Source organism: Coffea arabica, chromosome 3e (genome assembly GCF_036785885.1).
Source record: "Coffea arabica cultivar ET-39 chromosome 3e, Coffea Arabica ET-39 HiFi, whole genome shotgun sequence".
NCBI lineage: Eukaryota > Viridiplantae > Streptophyta > Magnoliopsida > Gentianales > Rubiaceae > Coffea > Coffea arabica.
Window position 1 is genome coordinate 15,339,614 of NC_092315.1, and position 17,294 is coordinate 15,356,907.

Consider the following 17,294-nt stretch of genomic DNA (forward strand, 5'->3'; position numbering starts at 1 on the left):
TAAGAATTTTACGAAGTGAAGCAGAGCGGCTATGTCATGGATTTGATTGTAGTGAGGGGGAGGAAGAAGGATGTGCGGATTAGTATAACTGTGTTCATGGACCATCTGTGCTAGCTGAGGCGCGTTGTGATGATACCTAAAATAAGAAAGGAAAAGTTAAGGTGGAACAGAGTAATTGGAATGATGGAACATAGAGCGCCTAAAAAATTCTGACCAGTGATGCAGATCCGTTGCTTGTTGTACTATTGGAGATATCAAAATAGTGGTCGAATCTTGAGTTGAAAGACTAAGATCTGGGATATAAGGGAAAAAAAGGAAGAAAATATGAACAGCAAGATGAACGAAAAAGATTTTTTTGCTTATAAGTGTGATGGTGTTTTTTAAATAATAAATAGGAGGTATTTGGTTACAGTTCTGTGTTGTGACTTTCATTCTTATGCCAATGATGACTGGAAAATCGTTTTGAGCAGCTGCAATTGTAGGACCATTGGCTTGTTGGAAGTCATTGTTCAAAGTTAAAATGAATGGCCTCATGCTAGCAAAAACAGGAAGAATAAATATTTATGTGAATAGTTTGTTCGGATATATGATGTATGGAATAACTAAATGAATTAGCAGGTAAGGTTATTACTCTCGATCGGCAATGACATAGTCCCGAGCAATGGATGTTTCTCTGTCAGAAGTGATAGTTTTCACAGGTAAAGCATGTAGTATAATTCCCATGACATCTAAGGAAGTTTAAAAAAAAAAATCAGGATGCTAGTAATTTGTTGGCAGGTGGACAAGATATCGCATGGTGTGAGGACTAACTTACTTATAAGCTGATCAGTGTCAGCAATTATGGCTAATGTAGAGAAAGAATGTAGCTGGAAATGAAGAGGAAGAGAAGGCTGACCAGCCTCTTGAATTTCTTCAATTAAAGTATCTTCAGTAGCAATGAAATGAAATGGATATTGACTGATGGCAGTATCAGTAATTGGCGGAGAAACGAAAGCTCCAGAGATGTGGTATGTTTTAAACGGTACAAGCAGTTCAGTTGTTTGATCGAGAATACTTTGAGGAACATGCATTTCGACTGTCGTACCCTGTGATTAGCAAGTATTAAATTGTATTGAAGTTAGTTTGATGATTTGAAGGTAAAAGGAAGACTTGGATATATATTACCTCTACGTCAGCAAGCACAAATGTTTGAAATTGTTGCTGAAGAATTGAGCTAGACTTCACATGTGTTGCTTCAATTGCCTGGACAGTAACTCCCCAGTGTTTCAAGGACGGATGAATAGCAGACAAAGGCATGGTAGAAGGGTTCATCTTACGGGTATTGTTTAGCAGGATGTACTTTGAAGAGAAGATTGAGCGTGCTGGGTATTTGCAGAGGAAACTAAATGTGATTTATTGGTAGCAGGTGATGAATATGTAGAAGAGAAATGGTAAATGATTTGTAGAGTGGTAGGAAATGTAAATATGAGTAATAAGTTGAGTGATGGGTTGAAAAGAAAACAAGTAAAGAGATTGGCAGGCATGAAGTTGCAAATCTAGCAATATAATGCATGCAGTAAAGGAATCTTTGTTAGGCCTGCGGCATTTTGTCTGCTAGTAGCTCTAGACTTTTTGATTTAAATCAAGAATTCCTTTTTTAATGCTTATAAGGTGAACGAATAATTTGGTGTAAAGTAAGATGGTTGTGGCTGGTACTGGAAAATTATACGAAAAGGAACAATAAGTATGGGCGCACAACTCTATATCTAAAGTGGAGAATTTGTAATATTTGTTATAGTGGATGGTAAATACTGTAATTTAAATTATTAGTATATAAAAAGTATGAATGTTAATATTAAGGAGTGCAACTGTAAAGATTTTTTTATCTTAGTTTTTGTTATTTTTAAATTATACTTATATGATTTTAATGTGGCACCTATTAAAGGAAATAAAACACTTCAATTGATTATATTTTAATGTTATTGGCAATTATAATTAAAAAAATTTTATTAAAAATTATTTACCTATCCTTGGACTCAATCTTCTATTATTATACATACCAATCATTATTATTATATAAAACGTATGAATGTTGGTATTAGGCAGTGCAAGTGCAAGTAGTTTTGATTTTGTTTTTTGTTTTTTGGAAATTACCTTCATGTTTATATGTAATAGAGTGATGAATATACTATAATTTTGGCTAAACATAATATTGTCAATATTTGATATGTTAAAGTTTAAGTTATAAATGAAAAAGTATTTGGTTTATGATTTCAAATTGAATTCTAAGGGATATGTGAACTATATTGGAATGTTTTTTTGATTTGATAAAATTTTTAAAAGTAAATATTGCAAATAAAATGCACAGTGAAGGAATATTGTAGGGAGAAAAGAATAGCTTGGTTGCTGAGTGTTGGGTCATGCGTGATGTTCAGTTCATGTAGGTCACTGCATTGTCAGAAATCTGATAAAATTTTGCAGCAAGGGAATATATTCCTGGGCAGAGTAAATTGTTGGATATGTATTGCAGTAAAAATGAGACAGACCAGTCTTTTTTGTCGAGAAGCAGGTTAATAATAAACTGATTATATATTTAATGAAGGATTACATATGTAAGTGGATATCCGTCCACCATAAAAGTACAGCAGAAAGATATTGTACCAAGGGAAAATCTTCTCAATTCCATCACTACTAAAGATTAAAACAGCAAAGCTTGTCTGTGATTCTGGAATGAAGACAAGCGTATCATTATGCTGCAGATGATGGTCCAGAACAAACTTTCTCCAATTTTGTTTGAGTCGGTTGCGCTTTATTCCAACTTGAGTGATGTTGTTGCCAGTTTTTAGAACTATAGTTGGAGTTCTGTTACCATTTAAAAAGTGATCGACAAACCGAGGGAGTTTCTACAAATAAGAGAATGTAAGTTAGTTAATGAAGAAGGGTAAATTATTCTGCCGGAGGAAAGGTGTTTAGAAACGGTGGATAGAAAAGAAGATTACCAAGGAATTTGGATATGCTGAGTCAAACGTCTGATAAAAGCAGATTGAATTGGATAGATCTTGAGAGAAATCCAGGCTTAGTGATGAGGAAACAATTTGCTGATGAAGTGATAAAAAGGTAGGATCTGACAAGACGAAAGAATAATATTGTAAAATATAGTAAGTGGTATATATAGACTGCTAAATTAGAAAGGGAAATATAACTTGTGAACCTATACTGCTTTGCTGATGCAAAAGATTCGGTAGGGAAACTGTCCAACGGAGATAGACTTGATTTTTCAGTTCACAGAAATGAATGATATCAAAAATTAGATCTCCAGCATGGCGAAGCAATAGCATATCATGCTCTTTGGTCATGTTCTGGTGACAATATTCTATCCATCCTTCTTCAAAGCTGCTATTTCTAACTGAGATAGTCCATCGTTGCAATCCATGTCTGAAGGTGATTGTAGTGTCATCGTGTTGGCTCAGCAATATTTGAAATTCAACAGGCAAAGGCTGTATGTTGCATAAAAAGGAAGGTCATGTTTGAACGCAAGTTGAAGAATAAAGCATAAGAAATCTATAACATTGGAGACAAATATTATTACCTGTCCTTTGTTTTTGCATCTAATAAAAAAGCAATATGTTTGTGGAGCATTGTTCGTGCTGTGAGAGGAATTCATAGAAACGATAGATGTTTGTGCCATGAAGGTGTTAAGACGAATGGATGAGAGCAGTTGGTCAGTGTAGTTGGATAAGTGTGAGCTATGAAAGCATAAAGAAAGAGATTTGTAGTAAATTGTAAGCAAAGGCATGCACATAGTAAGAAGGAATGGAAGAGGAAACAGACTTATATATATATACTATCAAGTGATTCCTGTTTATAGCAGCAGAACAAATATAATTGGTTGCGTGTTGGGCCAGTAGTTTAGTAGATGACAATGCTGATGTTCAGAGAAGTACATATTATAATTGATACTATATTTGTTATATCCACTGAATAATTAATGCAGAAGGAGATAACTCTTCAGTAAAATTGTGACTAAAGTGTTCTGGTGTAACTGAAGGGTAATGAGCATCGGATTGAAATGTAAAGGTGGAATAGCTGGAAAAAAGTAAATGACAGTAAAATGTCCTGTTAGAACAGCAATGGAACAAGACATAAAAGTTATTTTCATTTTAGCTGCAAGTTCCAACAAAGGGAATCAAGCACTGGCAGCATAGTTCCCCTAGGAGAATAAACCATCAAACAAAATAAAGTTCAAAGGAAGGGGATCAGGCATGGGTAGCGTGGTTTCTGAGGCAGAATAAGGCGGTGAACAAAAAGCAATTGATAGCAATATACAGTACAGCTACCTATTCGGAGTTATTAACACAAAAGGAAATAACACCAGTCTACATGAGCCTGGACTTCTTCTTAGAGCCTTCACTGACAGAACGGGAAGTATTATTGGCTTGATCAGCTAAGAGTTCCAATTTTTGAGTTAAACATTGTCTAGCCTTGGAAGCTGGTTTGGTTTCTTGAATAGCTGTGGCTCCTGTAAGAAAATCAAATTTGTTAACAAAGGCGAAATAGTAATATATGTCTATATACGCTACATCTAATAATGATAGATGAATATATAGTCAATTGTATAATAGAATTAGAAGAACAAAGGAGTTTTTGAACAGATGTTTATGAGGCATTATTATTTGACCTGAGAAGGAAATGGAGGTTTTATTAATGTCATAGATACAATTAAATGTTACTGCTAAACAGTTAATACCTGAAGTGACGATGTCAGTGGTGTCAGATTGCAGCTCGATTAACAAAGTAGGATTTTTGGATTCAGCATTTTTAGATTCAGCAGGGGAATCAACAGCATCACTATTGAGAAGTTCAGAATAGTAGATAACTGTATAGCGTTGTTTTGCATCAGACATTTGAGCCTGCACTGGTTTTATATGTATGAGAAACCACTTGGACTCCAACTCCTTATGGACAGCCTCCAGAGGGAGCTCAATGTTCTATAAAAGGAAAATATGGACGGGAAAAATAGGTGAGTGGATAAGCATTATATTCACAATGCAGAAGTCTGCTACAATAACAATTAAATGGAAGGGATAATAATTTGACAGTTATTTTTTGCAAGGAAAACAGGCCTGCTTAAAATGGTCCATTATTTCAAGAGCAGTGAACTTTAGCAGCTTTTCAGCTTGTTCTCCAAAAACAGAAGCTGTGATGGCACCAGTATCATCACATAAATCCATATCAAAGCGACACCTATAGATGTATGTAAATTTGAGTGAGGCATATGTGTTAAAAAAGAGTTAGCAATAAATAAGTAGAATATATACATTAATGAATTTCAAAGTAAGTACCTAGGCTGAGCAGGATGTTTTTCTTTGCACGTATTACACATAAAAATAACTCCATCTGCAGCAGCAGTGCCCCGACAACATTTTTTACAGCTCATATACCAGTATTTCTGGAATATGTGCTGAAAGGAGAACCTTGCTTTAACCCATATATTCTAAAAGACAGCAATGGAAGCCACAGTGTTAACTTATATGTTAATATGTAAATGGATAGTTAAATGACAGATTAGATGAAGAAATGCTGAAACCTTTTGTGATGGTCTGACATTTGAAATCAAAATGGTTTTTTGATCTGGCTTTGCAGATATCTGAGGGTTATACTTAATATAGCTTTTTTCATCAATGATTGCTGCAAGTAGTTTGGTATTTCTGATCGCCCTGGGATAGAGGAAACAAAAAAAATAATCAAAACAAGTGATTATATATGATTGATTGCTAACATGATATAAAGCATTAATCAATACCAGTTCTTTAATTCTCTTGCTTCCTGTACAGGAGGATCAACAAGGATTGCAGAATCAAACCATGTCGACAGCGCAACTCCTATACGATTAAGAATGAAGATACATTGGGAAATTTTCTGTATCAGATTTTTTACAAAAATGAAAATTAAAATAAAGATGTATAGAGGGAGAATTACCATTATAGTTGTTAACTTTGAGCCTGCGACATATGATGACAGGGTAGTTGCCTATTTCAGCTATTATCTGTTGCCCTTCATTTTTGATGAAATCATCCCACATAGAAAGCATGACAGCTTGTGATCTAACATGAAGGCAATAGGCAGCTGTTAAGACATGTAACATATAGACGTTGAATTATAACAGAATTAACTAAGAGTGTGGCAAGCGGCAGAAAGGGCCGGTTACTGTTCATTGACAAGGACGAATTTCTGAACAACTGATTCTTTGAAATGTTTATTAATGACCCTTCTGTCCTGTGCTTCAATAACTATTCCAAGGACATCTGTGAAAGGAAAAAGTTGTTGTAAAAGCTGTCCTGATTTGAAATGCATGATATATGTCTAACACAGAACATACATACCTACAGATTTATCTTTACGATCCACATACTGTGCCAAGTCTGTGAATTGAGTATAGTTAAATTTGACAGGCATTATATCTTCATCATCGGCATCCTCTTCAATGACAGTTTTACTAGTGAGGATCCACTGCATTGTTAGTTCAGCCGTTTGATATTTTGAGTCGATTGGTCTAACCACAGCATTGGTTATTTTGTACTTTTTGTAGACCTGCAGGATTGGTCCGACCCTAGAAATATCATGGTTGAAAATAATGCCCTCAACCTTTGATCCCTATTTCGTAAGTGAAAATGTTCAAGAATGAATCAGGTGTGATTATGAATATAATATAAAGAGAAACTTTAAATATAGAAGTTGTATTTATCTACCTCTGTGTCAACAAAAATAAGCTTTTGCTTCTTCGTCGGCGTTGACAGTGATTGGGTAATCTGCTGTTTTTCCTGAACAATAACTTTGCATGACCAGTCTTGCATATCAGGCACAATTTCTTTTATGGATAAGAGCTTCTCCATGCTAAATGGAAACCAATAAAGAGAATATCTATCAAATGTCAGTATGAATAAGGAATGCCATTGCAGACATTATAAGAACAAAATAATAATTATGGCTAACTAACCTTAAATATAAATAAGTCTAACATGCAGTCCTAGTTTTTAGTTAGTCGGAGTATTTCTTCAAAGACAACATTTCTAGTCCTGCAATCAGTTTTTATGCCATCAAAAGTTCCAGGCAGGATAAGGACTTTAAGTGCTGCAGAAGTTTTTACTCTGGATAAAGCAACATATAATTGGCCGTGAGAAAAAACTGGCTCGCGAAGGTAGATTCCAACGTAATCCAGTGTTTGGCCTTGGGATTTGTTAATTGTCAGAGCAAAACAGACACGGACAGGAAATTGTGTCCTTATAAATGGCAAGCCATTCTTGTCATTATCAGAAACTTGTAAAGGAATTTTAGGCAGAAAAATTCTTTTGCCTCGATGTTGGCCAAAAGCTATCTCTGCGCAGATAGTATTCTGCTTTAGCTCCCTGCAAATGAGTCGCGTTCCATTGCATAATCCTTCTGTAGGGTTCAAATTTCTTATAAGCATGATTGGACAATTTTCTTTGAGTAGCAACTTGTGAGGAGGAAGGCCTTTTGGATTTTGAGAATTCAAGAAATCTTGATAGTCTCCTTGATGCCGGGGATCAACGGTTCTATCAGAACTGACGTACACATGAAGGTTTCCAGGAAATCTTTTGATCATCATGTCATTTATTTCATCAACGGAGCTATTTTTTGGAGCAAGGACACATCTATTGATCATACTATAAGGATTTTTTGAATAGGTCATTAAATCTGGAAAAACAGATTCGACCAACCTGTTTGTAAGAAATATAAGTGAGAATGCATGAACATTCAACTAGAAAAAAATGAATAAAAGCAATACGTTGGAGGGAAAATTCTTTAACCTGTTCAAAGATTGTTCTTTTTCAATATAAGGAATGACCATGGCAGAAGGTAAAGTTATTTCGCCATGTCTATCAACAGTTTCTCTTCCTTCTCCTATTCTTAATAAGAAGTCTGAGAATGCTGGATCTAAAATGGCTCGCATATTGTGCACCAACTGCAGCTTTTCCAGCTGAGACCATAGAGGAGAGTTAGGGAGACTAGATTGTATGAGAACTTGCTTTGTAGCTTGTTTGATAACTGGCAAAGTTTGGCGAAAATCGCCACCGAAAACAACTACTTTTCCTCCAAATGGACGGTCACAGTCCATTATATCCCTAAGCAAACCATCAAAGGCTTCAATAGTTTCTCGCTTGGCCATTGAAGCCTCATCCCACAAGACTAACTTTGATTCAAAAAGTAATTTTGCAACACTGCCCTGTTTACTAATCTGGCAGGTTTTATTTCTAGAAAAATCTAATGGTATTTTGAATCTAGAATGAGCTGTTCTTCCTCCTGGAAGAATAGAGGCTGCGACACCCGACGTTGCAACTGCAATAGCAATGTAGCCTTGGGATCTTAAAGTAGCTAGAAGAGACCTATATAAGAAGGTCTTACCGGTTCCCCCAGGGCCATCAATAAAAAAACTCTGGCCAACAGGACAGAAAACTGACTGCAGAATTAAATCATAGGCATGCCGCTGTTCAGCATTTAATTTGAAAGGCATCATTAGATCCTCTGCTGGAACTTCAATATTTTTTTCACATTCAATTTCCTTTGTTAGCTGTTCATAGTGAACATCTACTGAAGTGTCTGCAGCTAGATGGTAGTCAGCAAAACTCTTACCCATTTGTTCGACAATTTGTTTAATTTCTTGCAGGACCTTATTGCTTATTTCTTCAGGTGTATTAAAACAGAGATGTTGAGATCGGTGGTAATCCGCAGAAAGATCAAGCTGAAATTTGTTCCAAAGAAATGCAGGATCTGCTGGAGAACAATGAACAAGAATAGTAGCAAATAGCAGCCTCAAAGAGGATGGCATTTGAAAAAGAACTGCTTCTTCAAGAGTTTCTTGTATATATGTGTCAGACTGTAAAAGATCAAGGCCCAAAGCAGCATCTCTAAAGCAATTCATTTTTTTGCCATCAACATTCAAGAGGTCATCAAACGACGTAGGAGCTCGAACATGAGTTAGCAGGAGTCTAAGGTAATATCTCTCTCCTTCATGAGGGCTGACGGTGACCAGCCTTCCAATGGCTCTCTTACGCTTTCTCTCAGTCCAAGTTTTAAATTTAAAAGACCAAACAAAATACTCTGGAAATTCTCTATAAAAGCACTTCAAGGTTTTAGCCGTTCCATTTGCTTTGTTCATTTTGAAGAACTCAGTCAACATGGTTTTTGAAAAGTCAATTTTCCTCATCAGCTGTAAAAGGTCTGAATTCTTGTTGAAAGTAATCAGTTGCTGGTCAGGTAAGTGAACTTGTAGAGTATAGACAGCTGGAGTCATCTCGTTTAGCCTAAACTCAAAGATGCGCCAAAATGCTTCAGGGGGTGAAATCCATCTTCCTTGCTGGAATTCTCTAATCTCATCGACATCAGCACGGGAATCATCAGATATAATTTTGAAGCTGATAAGATCATGTCCTTTGAAGATATACTTGTATAAGTATTTGACCAGCTTCAAAGTGGAACAGATTTCCACATTCATGTGACAATCAAGCAAGGCTAAAAGATATGGATTATAAGGAATGATCCATCTATTGTCAAGTTCAAACCTGCGGACAGTTATTTTGCTACCATCATCTCTTCTCCTATAGTATGGATAGCTGTCTTCAGCATGAGTTGTATGTTCACAGAAATTTTTCGGATAATGATTTTTACAGCTACCGCCTTTCATACAAGGGCTATTCTTGGCCATGTCTCCGCAAGGTCCATGAACCATGTGCTTAAGAACAAGAGAATACAAATGAGGAAACTGCTTAGGATCAGGGAGCTCAGCGGAAACTATTCTATCATATGACTCAGGATTAAGCAATTTGAATTGTGGTTTCAAGATTAATAATAAGTGTGCATGAGGAAAGCCCCGTTTTTGGAATTCAATAACATAAACGCATGCAGCAACTTCTCCAAAAAATTTTCTGTCCAAAAGTTCTGCCTTGAGCATTTCAAATTTTGCTCTAAATACTCTAGACAACAGGTCTGGCCTATCCTGAGCTCTCTCTTTAAATTGCAGACAATCTTGAATTTCTTTCCACATTGGATTACATGTCATGGTCAAGAAAATATCTGGCTTTCCATATTTTTGTACCAATGCCATTGCATCAAGATATCTGCGCCTCATATCTCTTGGACCACCGATAAAAGATGCTGGCAATATAACCTTTCGACCAACTTTTGAACCTTCGGTCTGACCAATGGAAACACTATCTAGCACTCCTTCAAGGATTTCTGTCCGAATTTCATTTTGCCTCTTACGCTGGAAATCCAGGCACGATGTTTCAATTTTGACATAGGAATCAACCGAAAACTGCTGCAACAATCTAAGGCTATGCAATAGCATGGATTCATCATTCTTCCTGATTTGGAACCTATAGCAGTAATATTCTCTAGCTGATACAGTATGCTCATCCTTTTTTGCATGGTCAGCAGCTATAGGGAATGAAAAAAGAAGTCAACATGTAAATAAAAGTTTATTTGATAACGGTTACGTCGGAGAATTATAAAACATAGGAGATATACTTGCCTCTCTTTTCTAAATCGATAAGGTAAGATGGTTCCTGCACAGAAGAGGGATCAATGATAACCTCTTCATCACAGGAATGTTCAGTTCGCTTTCTTTTATAGGCTCGCTTAATTCCGTGGTGCCAACCAGATTCACCACGGGGAAACAAGAGAGGATACTGCAAAGGATCATAACAAGCATAATAATGCTGGACCTTGTGAGCAGTATTTGAGTGGCTATATACGAGAATATGTGCTTGCCTATTTACTGATTCATCATCATTTTCAGTCCATATAGCAGCAACTTGAGAAGTAGAAGGAAGATTATAAATACGCTGGTCAAGGCCAGGAAAGCAATTAAGCACAATATTATGCTTTTCAAGATCAGGAATATCCCTTAGATCCTTAAAGAATCTAGCATAAGGATTATTAGAAAGTATGTCCATCAAAAGCTTTAAAGTGCTCTCACGAAGCTTGTCAGAAGCAGCAACTCGGTTGATTAATTGCTCATCAGTATCAAAAAAGTAGAGATGGATTCCACAAGTTCTATTATCAGGCTGTGATAAGCTGTTTAGAAAATGATAAACTTGTCCCTGGACACGAAAGGTATATACCCCTCTTGTATTTCTTGTCAATTCTAGATCATACTTTGCAGCAAATGAAGTGAAAGACAAGTTATTGTTGTAAGTACGAGCTAATTTTCTGAAATGGTCAGATTCTTCATCATTTCCTATAAATAGACGCTTTAGAGCGTAAGGCATAGGAGGAGCAACAATAGAAATTTCTCCTTGAGAGCAGCAGAAGCTAGGGGGCTCCAAATGGAATCTTTTAGCTCCACAATATTGACAATCAGGAGCATCAGGCAATAATAAAGATTCTTTAGGAATTTCATCAATCCTAGAGTTTTTTGAGCGACGTTGTCTAGGAAGCGTCCCTGCAGTTTAGGTTATGTAACGGGAATGATACTCAAAAGGAAGTCCAAAAGAAATCTAATATGAAAGGAATATGGATGGAAAAGTCACGAATATGACAAACAATGAAAGAGCAACCTGTTTGCCTCTTTGCTGGCAATATAACGGTTGAACAATTTGTTGCATTGGCTGTAAAACCAACAGGAGGAGCAAAGGATGTGCTGGCCTCATTTGTGTTGCCTGGCAAATCATTGTATTATTTTAAACCGAACAACCGTTTGTTGCAAAAGAAAAAGGGGTTTGACAAGCTGGACGTGGAAAGAAACAAAAAGGATTAGCAAAATGAATGAATAATACCTGTAGGCTGAGAAGGGCTAAAAGACACAGGAGTGACTGTGATTGAGGAAGACACTCCATGCTCACCTAAGTCGTCTAAGCATGAAGGAGCAGAAGAACGAAGGGATCCAAGATTTGACTCATCAATAGATCCTAAGACGGCATATGTACTTTCAGTATGCAAATGACAGGTTTGTTCATTTTCATTTTGACTATGCAAAGGCAGGAGCTTGTTCTTTTTCTTTTTCCGAGAACAATTGGCTGTGGAACGTTTTCTAGAAGGACGAGAAGGCTGAACAGTAGCCGAAACATGGGGGGAGAGACATGCCTGCTCTTTTAGCGTTGCAGTACCACTATCTACCGCAGCTTCTCTACGGTGAACCGAACGACTCATCAGAGGTGCTGCAAACCGTACAAATATATGGACTCACTTGTATGAGAATAGTACGGAGGGAAGCGAAGACAATAAAAGATGTCAACATGGGGAAGACAACTAAATAACTATAAAGGTCCTGGGGGAAGAGAGCTAGAATTTTGCGATGGTATATACCTTCAGAAACTAAACTACATTGAACTAAATGTGGGACAACAGCAGAGGAAGAAGTTCCACTAGATAGGCAGAGTGGAGCAGGGATAGTGGTAGACATATAGTCCAACGATTGCTGAAGCACAGCAGGACAACCATCAGCAACTTCATGATGGCAGCCTGGTAGCTGGTCGTTATGAGCAGGAGCAGGAGCAGATCCAGAGAAACAAACACCAGTTTCAACATGTCCGAACGGTACACTACGAACATAAGATCGAGAGGATTTGTCTTTTTTCTTAACAAGCCTGGCTTCACGTCTCCGTGACAAAAGTGCAGCCTTGGCATCTGGAGACATTTCGGCATAGCGCTTTCGGCGCAGAGCATTTTTATCCATTTCACTAAGATAACTAAGGAAGAACATTCCAGATACGATGACTTTGTAAGAACCGACAATAAGCATAAAAGAACATAGCAGAAACCAAGGGAAAGAACAGGAGCACATGCGAATTGGTGTAAGAAATTAAACAATCAAAGGACGAAGACATGCATGCGCACGATGTACAGTACAAAAATGCAGGGAGCGAAAAGGATAAAGAAAGATTAAACAATGCACCAAGCAAAAACACTAAAGAAAGCATGAAGATTCTCAAGAAGCCATGCATGCTGGGGAAAATACGTAAAGTACGGAATGACCAGGAAGGAGGCAAGAAATAGTCAGCAACTAATGCAGGCAGAAGGAGGGAAAAGGCAAGCAAAACAAAGAAACAAGCATCTGACCTGCAACCAAGTTCCTGCCATAACACATAACAGAAGATCAGCTCCATAGCAGCGCCCTCGGAAGAACGAGAATGGCAGAAAATCCCAAGCACAACGACATCAAATAAAGCTGTAAAAGAGGAAATGGCAAGCACAGAAAGATGAGATATTGGAAAGAAAACAAAGAGGCGGGAAAGGTTTTTTTTTTTTGGTTTTAAAATGAGCTTACCACAATAGCAACGGCATGCATGGATCAGCATTCACAAGCACGCAAACAGGGGAAAATGGAACAAAGTCAGCGAATAAAATAGCAAATGCTGGCACAGCTGATAAGCAGAAGCAGTAAACAGCAGATAAACCGAAAAGGAAAAAACTGGCGGAGATAATTACCTCGAAGCTGGACAATAGAAATGAAAGCTCCAAAAGAACAGAGAACCAAGCAGAGGGAAAAAGAGCAAACCAACCTTATAGCTGAAACAACGGAACGAAAGAGGAAAAATGATCACCGAATGCATAAACCAACCACAAAGCATGATAGCATCTGCAAAATCCAGGACAGAAAGTATGGAATAGCTTCCCAAGGCGTACGGAAGGCAACGTTTTGAAAGTATAAGAGGCAAAGAAGGTACGCATGGCTGACAAGCTACAAAGTGACAAAGCATTATTTTGACATCTATAACCCAACAATAGCTAAACTAAGCCAAGCCAAAAAAAAAAGTAAATAAACATGTAAGACAAGGGTAAAGAGGTAAAATAGGAGTTGTCACTTTGACCCAAATACACACTCTAACCTCACCAAAAACCTGACATTAGGTAAAATGGGAAGCAGAGTAGCATTATTATCAGCACCAGAAGCCTAACACTATTATTATTATTATTGTTGATGACCAGTATGACCACTATGAGTCCGGTCTCGGGTTCCATTGAAGGAGTTGATTTTTTCCAGCCAGGGTTCGGTGGCTGACAAACGCAATCCAGAGGCCAACAATTGCAAGCAGCAGTTCACGTGAAAGGCCCATGGAGAACGACCACTTTCCAGCAAATCATCAAATGCCATGTCAGCAAACAAAACGCACCATCGGACAACTTCCTAAGCACTTAGTCTATATATGGTTGACAAATAAATTTTCAGAAAGTAATATGTTTATGGGAATAGTTTTATTTTCACGAGTAGATCAACGCAATTAAAAATCAAACTTATCTATGAACATTTTTGTTATTCTATTTGAACAAAATATTTGGACAGCAGAAAATAGTTCAAAATAACAATAAAAGTTTTAAAGTTTGATCTAATGGTAAAATTTAATCAATTTATTTTTGTATATACATTAAAATCCTTTTCAGTTAATGGAGAGGAGCTTAATTCTTTGTATGTGAGAAAGGTTTCGTAGATAGGAAAATTTTTGGGTAGATCATGTGGTTTATTTAAGAATTTGATAGTCTTTTTCATACCATTTTATCTTGCCCCTCGTGACTTTTTAATGTACTTAGGTAGATCATGTGGTTTATTTAAGAATTTGATAGTCTTTTTCATACCATATTATCTTGCTTCTCGTGACTTTTTAATGTACTTAGAATTTGATAGGAAAATTCTAATTGTCATATAAAAGATAGAATCCTATTTTTCTTGTTAATAAGTATAACTATGAAATGACAACAGTTATTGTCCAGCTCTTTCTTTGGTCATAGTTGTTCGACAAATTTGTCCACTAATAGTCAAATACATTCGACAACTTTGTCCACTAGTAGTTAAATACAATTATACTAAAAGCTATGCCATAATTGATAACCTTGTGGGATGATTGCTATGTACTTAGAACAAAAAATGAAGTGGAAAGATTTTTCTTCAATTGTGGGCAAATCGTTTGCTTTATTTTACTCTGACGAGAATAGAGTTGCATCTTTGTAGCTTTAGTGATTCATTTCATGTAATTTCGTAGAATAAATGAACTTATAATTAATTTCATAACCATGATAGTAGGTATGGATTAGTTATAAGTATAGTTGATTCATTACGAGAGTAGATTTCACACGTATTAGAAAATTACAGCATGACTTGCCAAGATAGTTAGGAATCAATAATCCAAAAATAGCCCTTGTATAAGTAGTGAGGAATACCATAATGTAAGAAGTTTTCATTTGTTATTTTTTTGCATAAGTTTAACATAGTTTTATTTCTTTTAATTCATTGATCGTCTAAATAATAGAGAAACTTTAGTAGTGTCGGTAATTGTCCAATTTTTCTCGTGGGATTGACCTGATATATGCCCTAAACTACTAATTTGACCTATATATTTGCAGTCAAAATGGATATAAATTAGATTTAAACTTGTACACATATCAAAAACCCATCAGTATTTATCTCTTTATTGAGCTCATAATATAGGATAAAATGATTAAATTTAATATTTATTTTTTAAATCACAAAAGTTACTCTAAAAGCACCAATTTTTGATATTTTGCTAAAATTGCTTTTAACACTAAAAGCTCTACTTCTAATTTTATGGGATAATATTTATAAAATGCCTTAATTAGCACATAAAAATGCTTTTTTTAACCAAAAGCACCGCAACCTCAAATGGGATCTAAACCTATGCCAAGTACTAAATTCATCATTATCAAATGTTTAAACTCAAGTTGCTTTTTTTTTAAAAAAAAATTCAATAGAAAAAGGGTGAAACTTGAGAAGCAGGAAGGAAGGAAGAGACTTGAACTCAAAACTAATTCTTCATATTTGGCCTTAATCAAGGACTCCTCACCCAAGTTGCTTCCCTTTTCCTTCTTTTTTTCTCAATCTTTTTCATTTTCACTCAAATTTTCTGCTCCAATTTCTATCCTAATTATAGAATGAAATTTTTATTGCCTAATCTTTTACACATCATGGAAATGGGAAAAAAATCACTCTTTTTTCTTTGATTGGTAGGGGCTTGAGATAATCTTTAAGCATTATGAATCAGACCTTTCTTATCGCATTATCTTTGTATTTGATTTATTGGATTACATTCTAACCAATCATTATAACCAATTTTGATGAATTCCTAATTAAATTAATAAGAATAGGATAAGGCAGTAAAGAGGCGTGGAAATGAACTTTATATTGTGAAACGTCATCCAGGAACCAAAAAGTCTTGCAAGAACAAAATTTGGACAACAAGAATCCGTATGCACACCAAAAAAATAAAAATAAAAATACTGTCCAATGAATGGATCATCCAGGTGAGGGCTCAAACCTCACTTACAGCGAAAAAAATCTAAGGATTGTGTAATAACACTCCCTTGATCTAGTTGAGTCTGTATACCCACTAACCCCTATCACAGCCTCCTTAGGCTCCCCTTCCCCCTTAGATTAAGATAGAATAGATTATACAAATGTATCGTTGCTGACAAAAAAAAAAAAAAGAATGGATCATCCAACATCGTTTGGAATTGCAGGAATTTTGAAGCTGTTTGACTTCAATCCGACCCCGGCTTCAACTTGGAGAGCCTCTGATCTAGCATTGGATCCAGCCTTGGCCAACAACATGATTTTTGGCTGTCTTCTCATTTTCTTGATTTTTTTCTACTTTTTCGGTTTCAGATGTTTTTGGCCTATAAATAGGTGTCATTAGGACTTTTGTTAGTAGACTTTTAATTAATCATTATTCAACTATTGTTGGTTTATTGTAATTTTCTTGAAAGTTTTCAACGGTTTATCTTGATTCTTTTGAATCGTTCTTGAAAGTTGATCTATTGTAGTTTTCATTTTGAATCTAGTATGCAATATATATATATATATATATATTGTATGAATTTTTTTATTATAGATAGTGTGTGAAAAAGATTAATGACTTCAAACTTTTAAGGATGCAATATTGATGATGTAATAAATAAAAAGAATTTATTATTATTAACCTAATTTATCCACCTTGGCTTCCTTCACTGTCTCTCACCATTTACTCAATCTAATTTATTATTATTAAAAAGAATTTCATGATGAAGTAAATAGTCCACTTTGGCTTCTTTCGATGCCTCTCACAAGTAACTTAATCTAATTTATCACCATTAAGAAAACTTAAATAGTAACCAAACTATTCAAGTAGTATAGTTTTGGCCACTAAGTTATTTGTTGGTTTTAAATCGCCCATTCAAACTCACAAAAGTGATACATTAGTAGTCATTCCTTTGAATTTCACCATTAAAATAATTATTTTTCATTAGTGTTAGTTTATTTATGCCAATTCACAAAAAGCTTCGCTATATGTTTTTACACAAAAAGGAGA

General features: G+C 35.9%; 2 protein-coding genes across 2 annotated transcripts; both read right to left on the reverse strand.

The window, feature by feature from the left end:
- Nucleotides 1-4,355: 4,355 nt before the first annotated feature.
- LOC113737427 (replication protein A 70 kDa DNA-binding subunit B-like) lies at nt 4,356-6,872 on the reverse strand. Its single transcript, XM_027264661.2, has 9 exons — nt 6,729-6,872; nt 6,363-6,633; nt 5,959-6,105; nt 5,783-5,861; nt 5,567-5,696; nt 5,322-5,473; nt 5,103-5,223; nt 4,727-4,967; nt 4,356-4,498 (listed from the first exon to the last, which is right to left on the reverse strand). Exons 1-9 carry the CDS (start codon nt 6,870-6,872, stop codon nt 4,356-4,358), a joined length of 1,428 nt encoding a protein of 475 aa, XP_027120462.2.
- A 134-nt stretch (nt 6,873-7,006) lies between these two features.
- On the reverse strand, nt 7,007-14,092 carry LOC113737426 (uncharacterized). The gene is made up of 9 exons (XM_027264660.2): nt 13,924-14,092; nt 13,284-13,361; nt 12,965-13,165; nt 12,304-12,714; nt 11,775-12,155; nt 11,556-11,657; nt 10,529-11,440; nt 7,809-10,434; nt 7,007-7,718 (listed from the first exon to the last, which is right to left on the reverse strand). Exons 1-9 carry the CDS (start codon nt 14,090-14,092, stop codon nt 7,007-7,009), a joined length of 5,592 nt encoding a protein of 1,863 aa, XP_027120461.2.
- Nucleotides 14,093-17,294: the final 3,202 nt, after the last annotated feature.